Source organism: Rhodamnia argentea, chromosome 4 (assembly GCF_020921035.1).
Source record: "Rhodamnia argentea isolate NSW1041297 chromosome 4, ASM2092103v1, whole genome shotgun sequence".
NCBI lineage: Eukaryota > Viridiplantae > Streptophyta > Magnoliopsida > Myrtales > Myrtaceae > Rhodamnia > Rhodamnia argentea.
This window is the reverse complement of record NC_063153.1, coordinates 14,496,480-14,509,539: the sequence shown is the minus strand read 5'-3', so window position 1 is coordinate 14,509,539 and position 13,060 is coordinate 14,496,480. Positions and strand designations below refer to the sequence as shown.

Genomic DNA, 13,060 nt, shown 5'->3' with positions numbered 1-13,060 from the left:
ACGGCTTACAATAAGCATGTGAAAGAAAAACAGTTAGCCGTTGGTATTTTAGTATGAAGGACTATTTTACCGGTCTGGGTGTCGCCGGCCTCACCTAGACCCAGTGAGGGCCGCAAGCCCTTGCCCTAGTGGCTGGCAAGCGTCAACCGGCAGCCCTTGCCGGCCCTCACAAAAAAAAAAAGAACAAAAATTAAAGGAAAAAAACATAAAATATAAAATAATTATAATAAATTCAAAATATTATTTAAAAAAATATTCATGTCGGTGCCGGTCATCTTACATGACACAGCCGGCATTCACGTTAGCGATTTCCGGCAAAAAAAATAAAACCACGAATGATAGTGGCCGAGAAATGAGGGCTATTTTAACCGTTAGGAAGAGGGTTGTAAGCCGCGGAATCCACGGTTGATTCGGTGTGGGGCGAGTGATGAGACCATGATCGTCGAGCAGTGAGTCTTTTGAAAGCACATGTTGCTGAACTTTAGGAGTCACGTAAGATCTTATTTACTTTATTTATGACTGTTGTTAACTGTCGCTAGTAGCTAAGGTTTGTGATTCGAGCTAAGGTAGTGAACTTTAGCTGTTCGATTTTATCTTCCTGTTATCTTTATATTCCACAACCATCTTACATTGTTTGCCGTGATTGCCTCGAGTTTTCGTAACTTTAGTTTTATCGGTCGACGTTTCCTGTGCAAGAATCAACAAAGGATCCTTCACATCCTTTGTCGATTTTTTTACTATGGATTCACATTTCAAAATTAGCTTTGTCAACACTTTTTAGCCAAACAGAACCGGTTTAAGTTTCTTTGTCTGAGTCGTGCAATTATATGCACACACACATCCGACGAATTTTCCAGGACCTGTTCATAGGCTCCTCCTCGTCCACATGGGTGAAACGAATATCACAAGTGCTATAATTTTCGTACAATGCACACTTGAACGCCATAATTTTTTTTTGGACCACTTAAATGCCTTGATTTCTAAAAAGCGTTCATTTCAGTGCTATAACTTTCAATCGATCGCTTGACTATTGTAACTTTTGAAAAATGTTGACCTAAATGCCAAAAGATCGACATGGCATGGCATTTGTGGTGACCCTTTTTAAAATATTATGGTATTCAAAAGATCGATTGAAAAGCTATATGGCTTTTTAGTGATCGAAAAACAAAACATCATGGTATTCAAGTGGAAGATAAGCTATGACGCTAATGTAAGTGAAAATAAAGTTATAATACTCAAGTAAACAGCCATAGGAAAGTTACGACACTTGTGGTGTCTTTATGCAAAGTTGATACAGTAAATGATGGAACGAGATTATTCCTAACACCAGGACTAGTAGTGTAGGTTAAAGAAATTGACAGGATCCTCCGAAGTTTATCAAAAGTATTCAAAAGGTCATAACATAGCAGCCTTAACAATCGGTAGCAGAAGCTATTGTGTTCAAATCTCAAAAGATTGAGGAGCAAGTGCTATTTTGGTCTGCCAAAAACTCTGATTGAAAGGCATCAACAGATGCGCCTGCAGATCGTCATCCCATCGCCCAGCGCGACTTGAGATATATCGACCCGAGGATCGCCGGCTATCATCTTGTTGAACTCGATCGTGTCCTTCCATGCGAATTGCCTCATTGGGTGAACGGCGGACAGGTCGGCCAAGGTTACAGTGCCTCCCCAGAGAGTGTTATCATACATGATCACACCCCCGACCCTCACCAGCCTCAACAGCCTCTCGTGATAGTTCTTCAGGTTTGCCCGGTCAGCATCGACGAATGCAAAGTCGAAGCTGCTTTCATTTTCTTGCTGACACACAGAAGCGATGCCGGATGAGCTTGCTGAGAGTCTAATTAAGCTCACAACATATTATTCCTATTGCACAAGTCCAAATGAGGATTACTTTACTAGAGAAGTTACACTCACATTTTCTAATAATTTATCGAGGACAGGCAAACCTTGCGATTCGACAAAGTTGACCTTGTGTTCAACATTAGCCTTCTTGATAAACGGTAATCCGATCTCGTATGCTTCTCGGTCTACATCGATGGCTATGATCTACAGTAGAAACATTTGATTTGACCAATATGAAACAGCAAGAGAATAATGTGCAGATTATTACTAGCTTGACAAGCAGACTTGCAAGTTTTTCCCTAATCCAAGCGAAAGATGAGCCACCTTGCCATCGTGCGGAATCGTAAGAGCTGTGAGGAGGAGAGAGTATCCAGTGAAGACGCCGACCTCTATAGTCTTCTTCGCATTCAATAGCTTCAGCAGCAGGGCCATGAACTGACCCCCATCCGGCGCAGTTGCCATGTAGGACCTGTTCAGCAATGATTCCACCAGCAGCCAACATAAAAACTTAAGACACGCTTTGGTTTTAGTATATGGACAACGGCTTTCAATCATTGAATTCTATGGTGCCGCCAGATTTACTCAATCCATTAGTCCCCGTGACATGAACGTCCGGCTCAAAAAGCGAGTAATACAATATGTTCATACACTTTACTGAAGCAGGATAACTTTGAAATCATAGTCTAAGGAGATCACTAAAAGTCCATGTTGCATTGATCAAAAGAATGTTGCATAGGATTTACTGTGGATGGTTTGCAATAGCATCTCTGAGCTCCTTCAGAATCTCTGCTTCTCTGGGGTACACACTGGTCGTGAGCACGTACTGCCATGACAGTAGAGTAACTTAAGAGAACTCTCAAACTATTGCAGCATCTTCATTCAGCAGACAAAATTGGTGCAAACAACGAAGAAAAAAAGAGACTTTACATCGTATAGTTCATCACTCTGCAGCAACCCTGATGGACCATGGGAGACTACTTTCGCAGTGTGTTCCATCTCTGAAAAGCCACTAAATCAATCGAATCCGCATAGATTTAGATAAGAATACGTTGGAAGAGAGAACCGTTTAATGAAGACTACATGGAGAAAAAGCCTCGTAATGCCGGTACTGCGCTATTTATACGCTTCACAAGATGAAACAAGGTATTGTAATATCAATTACAATCAGTTAAGAACAATCAAGGACATCGCAATCAAGGGAAATACGCGCACGTTCCCGAGAGATCAGGAAAATCAAGGCAGATACCAGAATACATCTTGCAACAGTAGAGGAGGAAAATCATGAAGCATTTGTATCATTTCATGACCAAAATCAGATGAAAAGGAATGTGTTTTCCCACTTCCTTCTCGCTGTGAAGCAACTTTTCCTCCATTAAAATGGGGGCAGAACCTCGAGCGAAGCTAAAGAGTACTTCCTTGTCTTGAGGGGTTTCGCTATGGAACCCCCAGAAAGATTACTGTGAGGAGAACATAGCAGGAAAAGGGAGATCAGAGAATTCTTTTACCTTCTACTTGGGAGAAGAAATTTGCCAAGATCACAATCCAAAAACTGGGAAAAGTTCCTGAAAAGATCAAGTGGCAAAGATGGGCATTTTATAGGAGTTCTCATTCTGTCTTCTAAGGGATTGTCTTGTCCGCTGAATAACGTCATGTCATGATTCTCTTGTTTGACTGACTTATTTGTGCTTTTGGGTCAAATGTTTGACCGACTTTGTGGCTGTTTGTAGAGTTGATTTGTCGTTGCTGTTTTATTCCAGACGGTGCATGGGAGAGTGATATTTTTGGAGTCTTCTGTGTGCTAACCTCATGGCAAGACCACACAACTAGTCATGCTCAAGGAATCAAGAAGCAGAATAGTCATAACGGAGACGCCAAGATTGGCCGCCGTCAGAACAGGAAAAATTATCGGGTAGAACTCAATTTCCGATTGTCTTGAAACCGACTTTTATTCATAGTAAACACTCGTGGTAATAAATTTCGGAAAAATATGGATCAATCACTATCGAGTAAAGAAGCATCGTCTCAGAAGACTCGACAACGGGACTTGATGGATCGGGCACGAAGAAAGTGATTTCATACTTAAGATACATTCATTTCACTAGAAATTTCATGGCAAAGGAAAATATTTTTCTATGATAGTCATTTTTAAGGAAAACGGTCAATTCGTATTTATTTGTTGGTTTAGAAAAAGTGATTTCCTTTTTGTCACAAAAAGAAGTTATTTTTTCCCGATCTAAAAAATTTCTTGTTTTCGCTCTATGAAAGGTATTTTCGATTAGTTTTCCGTCGTCCAAATATTAGAAAGTTCGAAAATGCTTTCTTGGGAACAATTTTCCTTCGAATAAAAGAACTCTCTTATCGGGATAAAGAAATATAATCAGAGATCTCACTATGGACTTTGGTAGATCTTTTACTTGGACACGGAAGTCATTTCGTGCCCAAAATGTCCGCCAAAACACAAACTTTCTATTGATGGGGCGACGTCCGTCTTACTACGCTACCTTCCAAGACGTCATTGTTAGCAATCCAGTCATGACTTTGTTACCAAACTGATCCTACTTTCTTTCCCGGAGAAGCGTCCCAGAAAACTACATGTATAAATTTAATCACAGGGTTTATTGTGGATGCAACGTTTTCGAAAAGTTGTGAACTTTTTCTTGTAGTTTTCTTTGCCAGAGTCGTGCATCTCTCTCTCTCTCTCTCTCTCTCTCTCTCTCTCTGTGCCAAGGAACGTATCCGAGTGCTCGTATCTTAGACCATGTTTATATACAGCTTCTAATGTGAAGTTATATTACATCTCCGAAGAAGAACCGCACCAGGTCGTCCGAAACAATGGACCATACACTCACCCACAAAAGCCCTGAAGGCTGTAGCCTGCTGCCTGATGCGAACGGAGCGCTTCCGTTCAGGATCTTAGTACAACAAGTGCCACCGCGACCCATCTCTAACAGCCCAAGCACCATCTTAAAGTCTCGACTTACACAACAGGATAGAGAGACTGGTAAAACAAATGAAACGAGGCAATCCTGGTTCAATGAAGAAGTGACAATTATGCTTCAACTTATCAAGTCATTAAATAAAAGAATAGCTCAATATCCCAACTCAGCCCACAAAGACGGACTACTACTGCACAAACACATAATAATCCAAGTTTATTCCTCCCTCCGAAAATAATAACATCAAAACCACGCCCAAAAATGAACGACATGAACGTATTATATCCACAAAGAAAGACCAAAAGAGTTACTGTCGATTAGCTCGAAGTGATTGTAGAGTGGCAGCAAAAGTATCATAGTCAGGAAGCTTAGGATGAACGTGACTTGCTCGTTTCAAGGAATCCTCCCTAGATGTAGACTCCAAGCCAGGAGTTGCTGCCTTAGAACTTTCCCTCGTCTCTGAATTAGCAGATGAAACCTTCTTTTGAATGGGTAACGAGGGTTGCTCTCTCGCAGTAGACTTTGGACCATCTTCACTCATACCTGACTTACTGGATGAAGTTCTCTTTGAAATTGAAGATGAAGGTTGTACCTTTGCAGAAGACTTTGAGGGTTGCTCTCTTGCAGCAGACTTTGGACTATCTTCACTCATACCTGACTTACTGGATGAAGTTCTCTTTGAAATTGAAGATGAAGGTTGCACCTTTGCAGAAGACTTTGAGCTCTCCTCACGAGATGATCTTTTGGTTTCTGAAATGGGCTCGCCCTTTGCTTCCTTACCGTACCTCGAATGTCCAGAACTTCTCAAACTATAGGCTTCATCAGCCGCAGACTGAGGCCTTGTTGAAGTTTCAGTTGGATAAGAGCTCCTAAGAGAGGATCTTGAATCTGCACTACGTTCTTTGGATTCGTCAGAGGCAAAAGCTGACTTCAAGTTGGTATTTCTGTGAGTACTTGGAGCACCAGCCTTTGTCCTTCTAGAAAGCCCAGCACCAATGCGTTCTCCACTGGTTGTGGATGAACCAGTGGAACCTGATCTTTTATTCGCTTCGGACTCCTCCTGACTATAAGGTTCAGGACCGCTGTTGTAAATATGTTCTTTCCCAGTTCCCTCTGAAGCATATATGCCATCATCAGAGCCCAGAGACGGGATCATTGGCCTCGTGCTTGCTCTTCTTGTCAAGTTGTCATCCACGTCCTGCTGCATCTTCTCAATATAACGTTCCCGGCGGGTTCTTGAACCACGCTGTTCTTCTCTTAAATCAAAAGATGCACTTGAACCTCTGGAACTTGATCTTTCATCCGCTTCAGGCTCCTGCTGAGAGTAAAATTCCGGATGGCTGTCCGAAATTTGGCCTTGGGTAGTCCTTTCTGAAGCATAAACACCAGAAGGACCGAGAGATGGGATCACCGGCCTTGTGCTTTCTCTTCTCGTAAATGAATCTTCTGCTTCCTGCTCCAACTTCTGAACCTGCCGTTCTCGACGGCTTCTGAAACTTTCTTGTGGAACGGTTTTCTCTGGAATCTGATCACTACCAGAACCAAAAGATGTGAAAGCTGGCCCTCTGGTTGGTCTCTTCTTAAACTCGTAACCCACTTCCTCACTCTCTGGATCTTGCTGAACTCCAGAATCATCTGATGTATCAGGCAGAAAAGAAGAGGAGGCTTCCTTTGCAGCGTATTCAGCTGTTTGTTTAAATAACGAAGCATCACCAGCCGAGCTCCTCAAATACGAAGGATGCCTATTACCTTTATTTTTCAGACCACCAGTCAATCGTCCGAATGTCAAACCCAAACCACTATCATAACTATCTTCATGTGAAGATTTGGAATTATCAATTGTAACGGGTTCTGAAATTACGGAAGCACTTTCCTCGACATCATGAACCAAAGCATCTTCATAAGCATTGAAGGGCTGGCTCTGGTGCTTCTTATCAACAGGATCATCCGAGGTATCCAATCCTTCATGCTTTGAATTAAATGAGGATTTCCCTGAACTAGAAGGTAAACCACCAAATCCAAACTTTTTCTGAGATCCAAAACTGGAATATTCTCTCTCTCCCTTATAATTACTCCGATCCTCTTCACTTTCTGAACTTGGCCCATTTGACTCATCGAAGGTCACAGGCTCAAGTTCATCTGCTTGTGAATGAACTGAAGAATCAGCTAAACCCTCAGAAAAGATGGGAATGTTATGGTCCATCGAGAAACTTGATTGAGGAGTAATCTTTGTGAACGTGTCAACTGTGGTCCTTTTGGGGCTTGGCGTACTGATACTTGCTGATGGATAGCTAGGTGATTCCCAGCTTGGTTGTGAGGTCTTCACACTTGGCTCTGCTCCTTTGTCCAAACCAAACCCATAGTCATCGCCATCTGAATCATAATCATCAAAAACTACTGCAGTGCTTTCAATTGCTGATTTATTATCTTTCTGGAAGTTTTCTTCCTCAAAATCGGCAAAGGGATTTTCAGCAACATCATCCTCCTCCTTCCGATTACGCAAAACCTCTCGGTTATTATTAAAAGTACTTGAGCGTGATGAATGAGAATAATAGGAAGCATGGGTAGAGTGTTTAGCAGATATAAAATCATCCTCCAAGTCATTAGCAGACTCCACTAAAGATCCACCAGAGTTTCTTCTCTCACCCGGTTCGTCTAAAGTGCCACTAGTCTCTGGTCGAGAGTTTCTCATAACACTTGATTTATCCAAAACATTGCCAGGCTCAGCTCCAGACGAGCTGTTACGGGTATTTCTGCTTGCCATTTCATGTTCATTCACAAATGAGTCAACACCACTGAAATCTGCACTAGAATTCCTAGAATTAGACCGGCTGGATTCACTGCTTTTCTTATGACTCTCTCTGTAATATCTTTCATTGACCCCTGCAAGCCTGTCATTGTCTCGGACATCAGGTTGACCGCGGTGCATGCTTGGAACTCTGGCCTCAAAAGTATCATTGACAGGAGCCCTGTCAGAGAATCCACCCTCCGATTTAGAGCTGATGTATCTTTCGGGCCGCTCGTTGTTTGTATCATAACTATTTGCAAATGAGTTATTGTCCATGGGCTCCATATTAGACTTCATGGAAGCATACTGGCTAGGTCTGTTATTGCTCATATGGTCATCTTCATAAAAGCTCTCACCTGCTTCTCCAACGGACTCCTCTTTAACATAATTGTGCTTATATGGTGTGTGAGGTTGAGCATTTCTTCCTTCAGAAGCCTTATCACCAGCAACTTTAGCATGGGCTTCATTTTGAAAACTGGAGCCTGCAGATCTTCCAGCCCATTCATCCATAGGACCATGAGCAGATGACCTTTGTGGCTCTGTAGAGTATTGCGTAGAAATCCTCCTGCGGCTAGAAAGTTGTGCAGCAGCTCTGGCAGCCATGCTTGCCCGTTCAGCAGATTCTGCAGCAGCTTGAGCAGCAGAGGTTGCATCCTTGAATTCCATATTCCAGTTTTGCCCGCCCATGTAGTCAACATTCCCTTCCCTGGGATATGCATGCCCAGCTTCAGCCCCCTCCATCACATTACCTGTAAATGGAACTTCTGTTAGTATGAATATCAAAGCAAATTTCCCACAATTCTACTTTCAAGTAATGAGATGGTACAGCTCATTGTACCTGGAGCTTTTGGCTCTGGATGTGAGGTGGCAGGAACATTAGCATGTCCAGGGGGAATATTTTGGTGGCCAAATGATAACCTGCTGCTGTTCTCATGCAAGTTTAAAGAAGCATCCTCCTTTACTACTTTCTGTGGTGCTACTTGCACATTAGTTCTTTCTCTGTCATGATCAGGCACTTGGAAGTTTGAAAATTGTGTCTGCAGTTTACTGGCCTTCTCAAAAGTACTTGGTCCATTCTGCATAGCAATAATTACCAAAAAGTCGTATCAACAAACAGAAGAAGAACATGCTAAACTACTTGTGCATAGACAGAACTCAGAAGCCAAACTACTACAGCAAACATAATTCGGATTTACCAACAAATCTTCATAGTTATGCGAATCTTTATCCCCAAATGAATTAGGATCCCATTTGATGTTGTGTTCTTCGGCAATTGAGGTTAGAATCTTTACTTTGGTTGGACCATCAGGTGCTTTGGCAGAGAGTTTCTCAACTAACTGATAAAGGGCAAGAAAAGATTCCATCAGGCCCAATGAAACAAGTGCAACCGAGAAACTTTGGCTCCTTTCATTTCATTCGTAGAAAGAACGCAACTGTGAAGAAAGCTGAACAATTATGGACTTACAGTGCGGCTCACACCACAATCTGGACGCAACTCAACAGCTGCAGAAATGAAATCTTTTCCATATTTTGCTGTAAAATGCTTGCGGATATCTACGAGTTCAGGAATGTCTGCACATCTCGGAGATGCGAATACTACACTTGAAATAGCCTCCTTCAAGTCAATTGGGCAGTTTCTGGAAATGTACAGAGAGTTAATTGCACATTTCTCACCAAAAATAATTACGTAAAATATTATGTAGAACTAAAAAGGCAAGACTATCATTTCTTTGGGAAATCGCAAGCATCAAGGTGGGCCGACTTAAGTGCCTGTTGTGCTTACATAGTGGAACCAAATCGTGAACTACAGGGACAAGCTAGAGTTCCTGCCAGTACCAGTAGGATGGGCGAGGTCTGGTAGGAAAGGGGGAGGGGTTGGTGTAGTGTATTATATACCAAGGAAGAAGAGCCCATGGTGCAAAAGTAAATGAAGGAAGCAGAGGCATCAGATTCTATGCATCTCGGATAAAGCTTATTATCAATTGACAACTAGGAGCAGCAAGGTGACACAGGAGTTGCCTCTATAGAAAATATGCATTTGCACAAAAAGCCCTTTCAAAGACGTCCTTGGGGCATATAGTTCTGCTCTGAACACTATCTCTAAGCCTGACATAGAAGAATTATCAGATAATTCACCATTTCATTGGATAACTTTTGCTCTAGCTATGTGCTGTCTTCTCAGCTCGGTGTCTATATCCAAGCCCGATAATCCCAAACACAGTACATTTGTACTATATGACAAAAAGAAACTCGAGTTTAATGAAATAGAACAATCATGGCCACATACTTCTGTGACTCGATTATAGGCAAACGGGCAGCAATAAGTTCACAGTATATCTCAACAAGCTCGAAGGCTGCCATCATCTTCTCTTCCCTCACAACATGTTCAACCTGAAGCAAAACGAGAATGAACTACGTTAGCAGATTGCCCTCAACAACAATTATTGATTCACGTGCAGTAATCTCATGAGGAACTAGACAATTCAGATTTTCATCGCACAAATACAAGTGCCAGACAGATTTAATCCGCACCATTCTAAGCAGAAATTCACTTGCTAAGGAAAGAGTTGTAATTTGGAAGGAAATATTTAAGCTTTTCGAAGGAAAGAGTCACCAACTTATATCCTGGCTACGGTCAATCATGAACACACGCAACTATGGATAGGCCAATAGATTAAGGCAACCATGTTTCACGAAAAATGAAAAATAAAAATAAAAATAAAACAACCAGCTTAAAATCGAAAGTGCGAAAGGTCTCACATCAAATTTCCATCTAACTGAACCATAATTCAACAAGTATAATCGGAAATTGAGTCGTCTCAATCTCCAACAAGACAACAACTCACCCGAATCCTAGCAGTCTGGTCCTGACCAGACTCGAGCAGCTGAGCCAACTCCCGCTTCATCTGCTTCACCTGGACCTCTTTCTTATTCTTCAACAGCTTCAGCCGCGACGCGGCCAGCTTCAACGCCGTCTTGCTGCACAATTCGCCACCAACAACAAAATAAAAAATCAACACACAACCACCGGTCAACAATCAATTGAAGCCACCGCAACCCGCCGATCGACACACGAACAAAACGGAAAGCAAGGAGCACGCCAAAGCAGCACGCAACCGATTGACGGAGCAGCAAGCGAACCGGGGAAACTCACCACTTCGCGGGCTTGAAGCTCTTGTGAAGCATCTTCTCAGCGCGAACCGAACAACTCTGACCGCGACTCGCAGGAGATCGAATTAGAAAGAGAGAGGCTGCCTAGACTGCGAATGCTTCGCCGACTCGAAGAGGGAGAGGGTGAAGCGATCGTTTTCGATCTGAGGGAGGGAGCGAGGATCCTGCTCATGCGAGAGACGATGCACGCGAAGGAGGAGGAGGAGGACGACGACGACGTCGCATCCAGACGCGTACGGTTGGTTTTGGGTTGAACGTCCCCGGAATCTAATCTACTCGGCCATGGATGCGGGCCTTTACTTCTCCCGCGAGGGCGTTAAGCAATCGAGGGGGACAGATTTGCCGCGGGAAGGTGCACGGAAGTTACTGCGGACGTCGATCGCCCCCTTCCTTCCTTGTTGACTTTGACTTGGGCTTTTTTTTTTTCAATTTAACTACGCGGAGTGGAATCCTCTTTTTCAGACATGGAGCACTACCCTGCTCAGAATGTTATTTTTCATATGTGGCGAAACAAAAATTTATTTTTTTGGGGCTAATACCGAAAAAAAGTAGTGAATAATACCGAATTATAATATTTATGGCCAGAATTTCTTCGTGTCACTGAAACTCCTAAATTATACCCACTCTAACACCAATACCCAACAATTTTTTTCTATATCATCGAACCCCTCAAACATATATCGATATAACAAAAATACCATTTGTCTGAGATAAGAAAGTCTAAACTTTAGACTCCAAAAAAAAAAAAAATTGTGATGGATTCCGTCCCTCACCAATAGATGTTTGGGGTATCGGTGTTGCCAAGAAAAAGCTTAGGGGTAAGATTTAGGATCTTCGTCGGTAGATCGATTGTAATTTTTGTCACGCTAAAACAAGTTTGGAGGTACAAAAATAAAACTCTTGGATGTTAGTGCCGTAGTTTATGGCAGATGGAGAGTATTTTTTTTTTTCGCATTAGAACAAGCTCGGAGGTATTGGTGTCACGAAAAAAAAATCGAATATTAATGTCTGATGTAATTTAGGGTTTTTTATTAATATTTTATTGCTTTGCATTTTTGTCTGTATTTTTTGGTTTACATGTTTTATGTTTTCTGAGTCATGGAACTAATTGTGGTGAACCACCAGGTTGCTCAGTGGTCACTCTTCCCACTTAGGAAAGGGAGGGTGGGAAGTTCGACTCCCCATCTTCTCAGGAGGTGGGAGTGGCTATGCGTAAATGATGGTGTAGGGTTTCGTAACCAGCATATAGCGTGTAAATGATGGTGCAAGATTTCGTAACCAGCATATAGCGCGCACTTTGTAAACTATAATAGGATAAGATAGAATCAAACAAAAAAATCTTAATACCACAAAAACCTTAAACCGATATATCTGTCATAAATTTACCTCAAACTATATTTTTTACCACGAAAAATTTCAAACTATTTTTTTTACCACAAAAACTCCAAATTGATATACATGTGATAAGTTTACTTAAAATTATTTTTTTTTACCATAAAAAATCCAAACTAGTACACATGTAATAAATTTACCCAAAATTAATTTTTTTTATCACCAAAAACTCTAAATTAGTACGCATATGACAAATTTATCCTTCGTGAGTTTCTAGTAAATTGAGTTAATATCACGAAAAATCTCAAGCCGATGCATCTGTGATAAACAGAGGGTGAAAACCCCAAATTAGTACACCCGGCAACTGTCATATGTCATCCAACTTAACAATTTGATCGTAAAATTTAACGAAATACTAAAGTATGGTAATATATCAATTTGTCATGGATGTATCAATTTAAGATTTTTGGTGGTCAAAAAAATAATTTGATTTAAATTTATCACATGTATAATAATTTGGAGTTTTTTTATGATAAAAAAATAATTTAAGATAAATTTATTATGAATATACTAATTTAAAATTTTTCGTTGTATTAATAATAAAAAAAACAATTAATCGTGGTTGGGGCCCGGCCTCGCGGGATGTACATTAAAGCGAGGGGCCCAGATTCGTTGCCTGTAGCGATGGTGATGTCCATTTTCTTCGACGCATCGTACGTTCGATCGCGACCCATCTGTCGCGTTCTGATTGGTTGGTTGGTTGGTTGGCTAGCCTGCTTTCCATAAAAAAAAAGGCCATTCACTTTATCTAGAAGAATGGCGTGGGCCCCGCACCAAAGAGCGCGACAGAAATTTCTCCTCTCCCCCCACTGCAATTTTACAAAAACGTGAAGACAAAGTCACGTTTTTTCAAGACGCGGTAACATTGTTTAATCCACGACTTTTTTATTTTTTGGTTTTAATTCTTTCGTGCGTCTGAGAATTTCCAA

The 13,060-nt window shown here is 41.5% G+C and overlaps 2 protein-coding genes across 7 annotated transcripts; both read right to left on the bottom strand.

The window, feature by feature from the left end:
• Nucleotides 1-1,414: 1,414 nt before the first annotated feature.
• LOC115749107 (probable caffeoyl-CoA O-methyltransferase At4g26220) lies at nt 1,415-3,421 on the bottom strand. 6 transcript variants are annotated; one of them, XM_030685801.2, is made up of 6 exons: nt 3,358-3,421; nt 2,772-2,844; nt 2,588-2,667; nt 2,169-2,313; nt 1,917-2,048; nt 1,415-1,799 (listed from the first exon to the last, which is right to left on the bottom strand). In XM_030685801.2, exons 2-6 carry the CDS (start codon nt 2,838-2,840, stop codon nt 1,506-1,508), a joined length of 720 nt encoding a protein of 239 aa, XP_030541661.1. In that variant the 5' UTR covers nt 2,841-2,844; nt 3,358-3,421; the 3' UTR covers nt 1,415-1,505. The 6 variants fall into 6 exon arrangements, with proteins under 6 accessions (XP_030541661.1, XP_030541660.1, XP_030541662.1 ...); XM_030685800.2 differs by having other exon boundaries at nt 2,772-2,855; nt 3,358-3,407; XM_030685802.2 differs by having other exon boundaries at nt 2,772-2,842; nt 3,350-3,384.
• A 1,453-nt stretch (nt 3,422-4,874) lies between these two features.
• Nucleotides 4,875-11,028, bottom strand: LOC115749098. Its single transcript, XM_030685787.2, has 8 exons — nt 10,723-11,028; nt 10,415-10,547; nt 9,856-9,959; nt 9,034-9,205; nt 8,765-8,905; nt 8,407-8,644; nt 5,484-8,317; nt 4,875-5,372 (listed from the first exon to the last, which is right to left on the bottom strand). Exons 1-8 carry the CDS (start codon nt 10,752-10,754, stop codon nt 5,088-5,090), a joined length of 3,939 nt encoding a protein of 1,312 aa, XP_030541647.1. The 5' UTR covers nt 10,755-11,028; the 3' UTR covers nt 4,875-5,087.
• Nucleotides 11,029-13,060: the final 2,032 nt, after the last annotated feature.